At 32.4% G+C, this 12,115-nt stretch overlaps 1 protein-coding gene and 1 non-coding gene across 2 annotated transcripts; one reads left to right on the forward strand and one right to left on the reverse strand.

Annotated features, from left to right (window-relative positions):
- The first annotated feature begins 392 nt into the window (after positions 1 to 392).
- Positions 393 to 1,092, forward strand: LOC108325423 (rapid alkalinization factor). Its single transcript, XM_017558492.2, has one exon. It carries the CDS (start codon positions 586 to 588, stop codon positions 934 to 936), a length of 351 nt encoding a protein of 116 aa, XP_017413981.1. The 5' UTR covers positions 393 to 585; the 3' UTR covers positions 937 to 1,092.
- A 2,550-nt stretch (positions 1,093 to 3,642) lies between these two features.
- On the reverse strand, positions 3,643 to 3,714 carry TRNAE-UUC (transfer RNA glutamic acid (anticodon UUC)). Its single transcript has one exon. It is a non-coding gene; the product is annotated as a tRNA-Glu (tRNA).
- Positions 3,715 to 12,115: the final 8,401 nt, after the last annotated feature.

The raw sequence follows: 12,115 nt of genomic DNA on the forward strand, positions 1-12,115 counted from the left end.
AACATTTACTCAATAAACATACCTAAGAAAAATGCAAATAATACACTCTTCTTCATGCTCCACACGTCTCGTCTTGCTCTCCATCTCGGTCCCTTGTGTATTTTCTCCTTGGTCCACCATATTTTATAGAACCCTTCCATTAAAGATGAACTTGTCAAATTCGGCAATTTAAATTTATTTATTTAATAAAAAAAAGAAACTTGTTAACCGGGATTGCTTATTACTTAAGTATTTTCTTTTCTTTTTTTGGTTACACAATAAATACTTTCTTTCTATCGAGTGATGGCTAAAATGTGAAAAAAAAAATTGAATTAAAAATTATAAAAGGAGGGATTTTGACGTAGGGGGTAAAAGAAAAGCGTTAAGAAGGTGGTTGTCGTTGTCGGAAATGGCAAAAGCGTAAATAAAGAGAGTAGATTGTCTTTTTTCAAAGATCGGAGAGAGGGTTTAAAGTTTGAAACTTGCAACTCGCTGTGTGCATTTCATCGCGTGGGTTGAATTCGTTTCGTTTGGAAATCAAAAGGAAAAGAAAAACGCAGCATTCCCGAATTGAGCAAGGAAAGGGAAAAGAGAAGCCTCTGATCAATGGCGAAGTCCAGTTCCTTAGCTATGGCGGTGATCTGCGCCGCCGCAATACTGGTGGCTATGAGTCGGTGGCCGACAGCCGAGGGAGGCGGGGACCACCACCTGGGATTGAGATGGGCTTCCACGTGCAGGGGGTCCATCGGGGAGTGCCTGGGAGGGGAGGAGTATGAGTTGGACTCAGAGATCAGCCGGCGCATCTTAGCCACCAACAAGTACATAAGCTACGGTGCGCTGCAGAGGAACACTGTTCCCTGCTCTCGCCGCGGCGCCTCCTACTACAATTGCCAACCAGGGGCTCAGGCGAACCCTTACAGCCGCGGTTGCAGCGCCATTACGAGGTGCAGAAGCTGAATTTTCTTTTTCTTTTTGTCCAATGTGCTTTCTTGTTGTTATATAAATTTATTTGTTATTCGTCAACATTTGTGTTCATCCATTTTCGTATTGCTATTGTCAGAATACTCTGCCTCCTCTTAAATCTTAATACCAGTATTATTGTTATTATTTGGATTTGAACGTTTGTGTAAAAAGAACAGAAAAAATGTCACTGTTTTTTTTTCTCAGCTAACCTTTTTACTTTGGTTCTGCCCACTCTGCTACTCGGTCTGAATCTGAGTGGGTGGGAAAAAGACAGAGGCCGTGTCCATGTATTGGTGATTGTATCAGCAATTCATTAATGCTCTCGTTTTCCATTTTTCAAATCACAGTCCCTCTTACGTTGCGAGCATAAATTCTCAATATTTTTTTGTAGGTAGCTTTATTGATTAACCAACTTTGGGTTTTCCACTTTTTCTCCGTTCAAACCAAGTCTGAAATCGGAATTGGAAAAGATTAAATTTGTTTCCTCGTTGCTTTTTGTTAATGCTTTACTTTTGCATTCTAAAACAAACCCAATGGGTCTGCTGAACTTTGAATATTACGAGGATACGTGAATTTGTTGAAAGTGTTACTGTTTGAAAATTGAAGGGAGCAGTGAAACGCTGAAGTGGGTAAACGAACCGACACGCCAAATATGAGACAGAAAATGGGTATGTGGGTATGTTTGGTTATTCAATAAATAGATAAAAAAAAAAAAACTCATCAAACACATATCACAAAAGAGAACAGCAATGGAAAATGTAGTTACACCCATAAGTCTGATAAATTCTAGTAAGGGAAAACCAGACACGCATAAGTCTGATATAATAACAATGATTAATTGTAAATTATCAGTTAACTAACCTCAGATGAACAGGTTTATAAGGGCATTAAGGCCCCCACAAATTATTAGGGTATCTCTTTAAAAAATGGGAATCAGGTTGTAAGGCTTCTATTGGCTTTCTGTTTTGTTGCTTTTGGAAAAATGATCTAAGAGCTGAGATTCTATCGGTCATGGAAATGGGGGACCAGACTAAAGCACTGAAATTGTTAATGAGCCAGCGTAATCATTCATAATTTTTATTACTTCACTTACCAAATCATTGGCGTTGGGTCATCAGCTTTTAATAAAATATTCACACATTTTGGAATTAGCTCTGTAACTCGCTTTCTGGGATTCGCATGTTTGATATGTTAGGTAGATGCTTAGTTGTATGAATTTTTATTTTCATACTTAATAAATTTTTACATACTTTATATTTACTATTTTACCTTTTAATATCTTTTTTTATATATAAATACAAATGTTAATTTTTTTAATGATAAAAATACTCTTAAAAATAGATTATCAATTGATCTCTAAGCAGTGTAAAAAAATAATTTCGTGAGTGTATTGTATTGTATCGTAGTAGGGAAAAGATTGTTTTGGTCTTATATCATGTTTTCCTTAACAAAATTCTCGGATTTTGAAATAGCTTTTTTCTTTTTGTTAGTATATCCAACGATAATGATACGATGACATTTGTTTGTGCATGTTTTCAATTGTTCTTCTAATTGATTTAAGACAGAGAAAGTTTTATTATCAATAATTTTGAAAACAAATTCATTAAGTAAGGTAATATTTTCTACTTTGATATCTTCAATATCATCTTCTAAAAGTAGTGGTTTCTATATAACAAACCTTTGACAACGTATTTGAGAACAACAGAATCTCAAACATACCTTATTCGAATATTATCAGTTTTTCATATACTTTATGTTTTAACATTGAATTTGTATAATTTAGATATGGTAAGAGTAAAAACAATTTTGTACATTTCTAACAGCAGAGACATGTTTCTTCCACTGTTATAAGTTGTAACATACTTTTGGTTTTCAAATGTACAGAAAGTTGGTGCATAAACAAGGACTAAAATGTTTGAGGTGAATGACAAAGTAAGTAACTTGTCTTTTTCCATCAATGTTCTCAAACATGTGTAGCTCTGAAAAAACCATTGTTGGAATACTGTTCCTAAATTCTTTGGCTTGACCAAGAGATGGGAATAGACCAATAATGTTGATACCTAAAAGAATGGAACAATGAGCTGATATTAATGTAGTGAGTGGCTTTTAGTTCCTCTTTTGTTTATTTGTATTGTGTCATTACTATCATCAATTCATCTTTTTCCTCTTAGAAACTATTATCATGTCATTGTTTTGAAACCTTTTTTTTATTCATTTATGTAAATTCTTATAAGAAGTTATGGAGTTTGAATTCAAATATAAATATAAGTTTGCTCTTCATTGACGGAGTCTCTTACATGCGTCAATTTTAATTTTACTTCGTATAAGTTTCTTAAGTTAAAATATATGTCAAATCGTTTCAAACGATGATAAACTATATGCGCTACGTCTCTTGTATGTATTATTTACAGTGACGGATATATCATCATAAAACAAACAGGTTGATGTGATGTAAAAAGAAAACTAAAAATATTTCATAATCGGAGGAGTTAAAAATATTTTTCAGAAACTTAAAGCAAAATTTATAGTTCAAAAATTTTGGAAATTTGAAACAAAAATCCATAATCTACAAATTATTTAAATTTAATTTTTCATGTGTTACATTTATATTACAATTTTATCCAACATTTATGCATTGAAGGAATTAAAATGAGCATCCACAAAAACCTATATATAAATTTTAAAATATGATAAAAATAATTCCATTGCCGGGAATCGAACCCGGGTCTCCTGGGTGAAAGCCAGATATCCTAACCGCTGGACGACAATGGATTTTTATTATAAATCAATGCCATTACTATTTTAACCCTGACCTAAATATATTTTGACCACTACCTTTTTATTCAGATTTTATACTTAAGTGGCGTGAAATTAACAAAATTGCTCGACTCTATAATTTTAAGTGACTCGTGAAACTCACGTTAAAATTAAAATAATATATTTGTTGTAAATAATTATTGTAGGACATTTCAATACAAATATCATGATTAAGAAAGGTTTATTAGATTTCTTTTATTAGAATATGTTGGTGTTGCAGGATTTTAAATTTAAAACTTTTAGTTACATAGATTAAAAAAATTACCTTATAAAAAATAAAAATATTACTTGCATTGAAGTGTAAATAAGTATAAATAAGTATGATTTGATGCAAATCTATATTATAAATTTTAGAGTAGATTTTTCCATGCTTTAACCGTATAAATTCTCAAATAGTATTATTTGTTTATCAACGTTTCTATTTTTTATTATATTAATTTAACAATTATATTTTTCCTTTTTTTTAGTCTATTACAAAAGTATTTGTAAGAGTTGCATGCAGAATACTAAAAATAAAAACTTTGTTATTTGATTTGTATAAAATTTTTGTCTATTTATTTAGAAACGTTGTTAACGAATCATCTTGATTTCCCTATTATTTTTTATTATTCTAAAACCAACATAAAATTGTTTTATATTTCTTTTTATATAATATTTTTTAAGGATTCATATTCATATATTTTTTTTGTGTGTTTGTTGTTATAGATTAATATAAATAAATATATTAAATTGAGTCAAAATTTGGTTTACAAGGTTTCTTTAAACATGTGACAAAATTAAAAGTGAAAGAAAAATCATTGTCGTGTATTATATCATGAAATCTTACTATGCCGTCTATGTAAAATTAGATTAATTAAGAATTATCCAACATATAGGTAGAAAGGGTACAATCTTCATTGATCTATCCATTATTACTGCATTGTACATGACAAGTGAGTGACAAAATCTAGAAAAAATAATTCTACTTTCACGCTGGGATGTCTAATTGTGTTAACAAATCTCCAATGTTGATGTTTAAACTTTGATTTTAACAAGTTTAACAAATAGCTATATCATTCATCATACCATGCTGTCAACAAGGCTCATTGAGATCTTGATACATCTTGATCATACTAGTGGTAAAGTAAACTTGTTTTTATGATCTTGAGATAACACCATATGCTTTAAATCATCATCTTGTGACACATATTATGTTGCAAAATCTTTAGATATTATCCATTCCCACAAAGAACTCTTTAATTTTATCAACACCTAATATGCCTAAAACATTCTTCAAATTCAAATCTATAAAGTGATTTACTCTTACTTTTTTCTAGAAACTCATTAGTTATAACAAATATGTTACAACTAATGTATTATGAAGATATAAAAACTACCAAAATTAAACTTTTAAAACTTTCACTCCAATTCTCTAACCTTAAGTGTTGACACTTTCATCTTATTGCAACTTTCAATACAGTGGTTCCCTTCAACTAAGGTTGTTGAAGGAATATTAGATGTAGGCTCGGCCGAACCCGTATAAATTTGTGTTAATCTTTCTATTCCTTCTCTTTTATTATTGTTCATATACTTGTCATATTGATTTCAAGAAAATCTCAAATATTTTGAAAAGCTTTTGAAAGAACAATTTTTTTAAAGGGATAACCAATTCACCCCATTGGTTGAGACAATTGACTTAACTTTTTCTACAAATATGTCTAGAGTATCCATCACTATCATGTGGCTACTCGGGTCTTATGTCTATTTAGAAAATGTTGATTATTTATGTAACTTGATCTATCAAATTAGGGTCAATTAATTATGCTTTTAATCCTTGAACTTATACACGAAATTAATATTGTCTCTCTTTCAAATTTCACATAAAAGACATTCATATATTTTATAAATAAGTAAAATTGTTAAGACCTTGACAAGTGTATCAAATCGTATCAAGTAATAAACTAGTAAGACCGAATATCGTATCCCAAGAGACTCGTATAACACTAAACAATTGTATAATGACTTAACTAATTAAGACTAAATAATGATCCAATTGAATGAAATTTAAATGCAATGAAATTAAATATGATACTTTAAATGTAAATTGATCTTTTGTAGCTAAAACAAGAGCGAATGAATAAAATTAATATGATATGAGATGATGATGTTGGGGTTAGATTTCACCTACTTCACTTTCATGCATATTAGAACTCATCTTCTTCATTAAAATGCTAATGCCAACTTACTAGATTACTTAAAACTCAATTCCTTGGTGTAGAAAGCCTAGATTTGCTTATTAGACAACAATTTCTTGAAAAACCCTAATAATTAATTATGTAGTAAGGAAAGAAGTTTATGACAACTAAAGGTCATATCTTTATTTCTAGATAATATTTTCTTTAGGTAGATTACTCCAAGTCACGGTTCATAAACTATTTTCCAATAACCAATAAATCCAAACATCGAGTTATGAATGACCAAAAACATAACAAGCATTAAGAACAAGAGAAAATCACTAACATTCAATGAAATAAGCTTAATATATTCAAAACATATTCAAATACATGAAGTTTAGAGGTTACATCTTTCCCTAACAACAAATGAATTTAGCTCTCCATTGTCATGGAGAACCTTGGCTTATAATGGATGAATGTGGAAGAGATGGAAACCCAATGAATAGAAAGGGAGAGCTCCCACGCGCCCAATCTTGCTCTAAGAGGTTGAAATTATGGTTTCTATGCTTCAGCCATCCAAAGATATCCACCCCATCACGTAAAAGCCTTTAAATAGGTTAAGAGTGCCACATTAGCAAGTGTTACGCTCAGCACCCAGACAGGAGGGCACCAGACGCGACTTCAGCAAAAGTGACTGACGCTCAGCACCCTAGCTAGGGCTCCCAAGCGTGGTTGCGCGATGAATGACACTCAGTGCCCCTAGAGGTGGCGCCCAGGCGTAGCTGCATGGTGAGTGACGCTCAGCGCCCCTTGAGTGGGCACCCAAGCGTCCTTGTGCGACAAATGCCCCTCAACGCCCCTTGAGTGGGCGCCCAAGCGTGCTTGCGTTGCCCTTGGCCCTCTGCGCCCCAGAAAAGGGCGCTCAGGCGTGCCTGCGCCTTCTTCAGCCTTCTAGTTTGGTGCTTTTGTTGTTCTTCCTGGGTTCACACTCCTTGATAGTTTGATCTTGTTCAAAAACATACCAATAACCTACAAAATTGAGGGAATTAGTGATGAAAATCATTAAGTATAACCTCAACTGACTTATTCACCAAATTCAGATAAAGCGATAATTTAAGCAAGATTCAAGCTCAAAGAGAGTTGATTTGGTATAAAAATGCACCATAGATAATTGTGAGATTTACCATTATCAAAAATACATTAACTTTTCGCCATCATGTCTAACTATCATACTGATTGGATTAAAAAGTCATAATACTTTGTTGACACGTGTAATTTTTTTTCTTTTACTTTTTGTTTTCTTTTTTCCTTCCTTTTATTCTTCATCCTCACTCTTTTGCACCTATATTCTATAGTAAAAAAGTTGTTGACAAAATCACGAACAATATTTCCTAAGGCGTGTAGATTCACTCTCCTTAAGAACTTATTTGTGGTATATTGCGCAAGTCTCTTGGAATATAATTGAAACTTCTTGAAAGTATTCGAGGATATCAGAACTAGCAAGAAACTCTAAAACGAGTTTATACCCAGAATACACCAAAGATTAGAAATGAGAAAAAAAGAGAAAACAAGAAATTAAGAAAATCTGGAATGTGTTTTAGAACTAATTGAGGGTTTCTCATAGAGTTTGAAAAAGGAAAGTAGCTTTATGGTTCTATGTTTTTATGGCAAGAAGAAAGTTCTATAATTATAGAGCTAGTGGATGTTGCCAAAGTAAAACAATTGTTGCCATCAAAGTTCTCAATGTTGCAATTGATGAACCTTGCACAACATTCTTTTGCAATAAAATAATAATATCTTACAACAATCTCCCACATATTGCAAAAGAAAGTAGAAAAAAGGTCTTTAACCCAAACAATTATGTCTCAAAAGTGATTTTTCATTTTGTAGGTAATCATTTTTCCAAAGATGTCCTCTTCTTGTAAACTTGAAAAATGATTGTATATAAAGCAATAATGCAAATCTTTGTTTTGGAGATTAAACAAAGATTAAAAGAAAGATAAGAATTTTTTTATCCTTGGTTTCATAAGATGTAAGGCCTCAGAGCTGGTATAACAAGCTATATGAATCAATCTTAGATCAAGAAAATTAACACACAATGTAGTTGGTATAGCAAACTATATGAGCCAAAGCCACTTAACGGTTTATCAATCACAATACGTCCCCACGCTTCTTGTTATTTATCGTTGTGTTGCGCTTATTAGGTCATGCGTGTGGCTGGTATTCACTAGTGCTCCAGAGATCATGCCAACATCTCATGCAAACAGCCCCACTCAACACTCATATAGAGGATTTCATCAAGTGTATGTTGAAAATCATACATAACCCATAAGAGATATGAAAATCATTAAAAACTTTGTTTAAGCTAAAATTCTTTCACCACATAGAATTCTAATGACAAAGTTTAACCTTTGATAATGTAGTCTCTAACACTTTCACGCACACCATATGAATGGACATAATTGATTAAAATCAATTTAGTGCTATTAGATCTAACAAGTGACTTGTTTTTACCCATATGAACCTTATTCATGGGATCTCCAATAACAAAAGTTGGATTACCATCACTTATTTGTTTGCAAGTGAGTTAAGTCTCATTCTCCTTAATGTTTTTAATATCATTTGTCTTCCCAAAGGTTTTGTCAGAGAATCCGCTAGATTCCGTTCTGACTTCACATAATCAATGAAAATAATTCCACTCTTTAGCAACTGCTTCACCAAATTGTGTTTCAATTGTATATGTATGTTCTTTCCATTTTAATTATTTTTTTAGCTATATCCATTGTCGATTGACAATCACAGTGTGTTGACATAGATGGGGTTGGTTTCATTCCTAGTAGAATGTTTAGGGCTGGGCAAAGTTAACTTAAAATACTTAAACTATAGTTAATCCATACTTTTTTAAACTTAAAAAACTGATAATGCAGTTAACTAAAAACTAATTAAACTAATTAATAATACAGTTTAAAAATACTAAACTATTTTATATTCAGAGCAGTTAACTGCAGTTTAAGTTTATATCTGAATTGCAGCAGGCTTCATTTGCTTCTCCACTCACTCGGTGCTACTCTCGTTCATTCCACTCACTCGGTGCTACTCCCGTTCATTCCACTCACTCGGTGCTACTGTTGAAGGCTGCCGCCGAGGTTACCGTCGTTAAAGGTTCGTTGCCGTCGAGGTTACCGTTGTCGAAGGTTCGCCGTCGTCGAAGGCTCACCGCTATCAAAGACTCGCCATTACCGAAGACTCGCCTTCGAAGGCTTTGCCTCACTCTGCCGTCACCGAACTGTCGAAGGTTCTACCTCCATTGTTGAAGATTCTGAGAACATTGGAAAAGAGAAGCAAATCTGGAACCCTAAGGTACGATTGTTTTTCCTGTTGTTCAAACATTTTTTAAATGTATTCTTAGTTGTTCAAACATTTTTGAAATGTATTCTTAGTTGTTCAAACATTTTGTTAGACATCTTGTAACGATTGCTTGTACGTGGAGAAAGCATTTGGGGTTCTTCCATCATCAGTGGCCAAGGTACTTTATTATTCCAATAAGGGTTTTAAATTACCATCTGGGGTTCTTCCATCATCGTTAAACACTACACCATGCTTTGCCAGTAGTTGTCCTGTTTATTGTGTATGAAGATTATTGTGTAGTTAGAAAAGTTAAAATTGTTGTTGGGGTCATCACACTTCACACAACACAAACACTGAGTTAGTGTGTGTTTGAGTATTTCTTTTTCTATTTTTCTTACCCTTTTCACTGTTAACTCTGTCTTGAGACTTTCTAATGGAAATGACAACTTGTGAGATTTTTTATATTGTTTTCATGTGTCAAATTTTGATAATTATGTATTAGTCAGATAATTAATGCATACTAATCCAGTTGTTAGTGATATTTTGGTTTAAAAGTTTATTGGTTATGAAATGTTTATTAGTTCATAGAAAAACTATCTTGCAGTTTGTTACTATAAAGTTTCAAATATTCTAAAGAATGAGAAATAAGAAGCAAATGAGTGATGAGACTTGAATGCAGTATGGAATGTAAAAAGTTTCATGAGAAAGCACAAAAACCAGACTTTGAAACTTTACCTTTAAGCTTTTCATTCAAGGAGAAGCTCACTGACTGTAAATTAGCCTTACATCTAGTTAATGTGTGACTACCAATATAATGTTAATAGAGGCTATAGTTGACACATTGCATATTTGTGGTGACTAATTTGTTTGAAGTATAGTATTTATTTTGCTTTTCAACCTATTAGTGTTCATTCCCTGCAAATCAAGTCCAAATCTGGATTACACAATCCACATCTTCATCCTTCATTGTTTCTAGCTGATATTGAACCAAAAGGAGTTAAACAGGCTCCAGTCGATACATATTGGCTGTCAGTGTGAAGCATGAATACTTACGAAGAATCACACGAGGGATTTAGTTCATCTTCCTTTTGATTGAAAAGTCATATACTGTAAATGGGATTTTTGCATAAAGGAGAATGCAGAGTGTCACTTGAGAAATATAAAGCTGATCTTGTGGATAAGGGGTTAAATCAAGCTCCTGGCCTTGATTTTGACTGCACATTTTATCTGTTGACAAACCTATCATTATTTCTCTTATTATTACTGCTGACAAAGCTTCGATCTCCAACCAGATTCGTTTTTGTCAAAGACAAACTCAATGTGATGGACATTTCTCATGCATCTACAACTTGTGTTTGAAGGAGGATATTAGTATATATTAGAATAAAGAGTATATAATATATTATTTCCATTCCTTTTACACTAGGACAATTTCCCCTTTAGATTGTTATTTCCAGCTGTCTCTTTTTGGTGAGTTTGTTTTGGTCATTTTGCTTTAAAGGGTAGCTCTATAAAGGCCCCCTTTTTATTCAACTTTACACATGACAAAAATAATAAAATGTTATATCATTTTATCTTTTCTCTAAATAGAAACTTGGTTAGAAAGGATCTTCAAGTGTTCCCTTGCGTATGTGCTCACTTTGAAATTATATTTATTTTGGGATTATTGGGTACTGCATTTTAAACCATTTTTGTTTTAATATGATGGGGTGTAGGTTGAAGAAATCAACTTGAATGTTGGAACTGGATCAGACATAGGTGAAAGCATAATTCAGGATGTGAATGGGCTATCTCTGACTATTAACCGGTCGCTTTGAGACTTGTTAGGTCAATTTCCAAGTGTTGAAGTCATAATCAAGGTAATATATTTCATTTTCATGTATAATATTTGTGAAAGCTGGATTACCATACTGTTGGAACTAAAACTTTTAATCCATATTAGTTTTTGTCATCTAAAACTGTAGGAACTAAAACAAATTGAATAGTGTATGTGCATGGATTGAATGTGTTTAAAGTTATGTGTAAGGACTAAAGTGAGTTAAAAATATATTTATAGGCACTAACATGAGCTGATTTTAAAGTCCCTATAATTACACAATTTTTATGCATTATTCCCTATAGTTAAAAGTTTTTCATTTTAATCCACATACTCGTTAATCGTTTTTTGTCTCTCATCTAAAGTTGTGGGGACTAGAGCAAATTAAAAAGTGTGTATGAATTGAGTTAAAAATAAAAAAGCTATATTTATGGGGACTAAATTTAGTTGTTTTTGAATATAAGGAATAAAATGTAAGGGTTGTGCAAGTATAGCCAAATAACTAATTAAACCTTGGTTCTATTAGCTTGCTATATTAAAATGTCTATTTGAATTTTTGTTTACTATTTTAATATTTATAAACTTTGAATTGAACAGTATTTTTTTGTTTACTATTTTAATATTTATAAACTCTGAATTTGTTTTCAGAGTTTATCACAACACTTTCATCAATGTAGTGATGTGATTTCTGAATTTTTTTCAGACCCTATATCATCATCATCATTTAGATAAATTTGCCTTTTGTTTGATTGAACTCTTAATTAATGTAGTGACGTGAATGTCAGAGACGGTAGAAACCCTCACACCAAATACTTCTAGAATGGATCATTTACCTTCTTATATCGATTCATCGTCAATTGAGAATAGTAAAGGTCGATCAGATGTGTGGGGACATTTTACTAAACAAAACCCTTATTCTGAGAAGAAGGCTAAATGCAATTATTGTGGTGATTTGATTAAATATTTGGCTAGAACAAGCGGGATGAGGAATCATTTGACGAGATGCAAAGAAAATCCTAATAAAGAAGCATTCAAAAGG

Source organism: Vigna angularis, chromosome 3, assembly GCF_016808095.1.
Source record: "Vigna angularis cultivar LongXiaoDou No.4 chromosome 3, ASM1680809v1, whole genome shotgun sequence".
In the NCBI taxonomy this organism is placed as follows: Eukaryota; Viridiplantae; Streptophyta; class Magnoliopsida; order Fabales; family Fabaceae; genus Vigna; species Vigna angularis.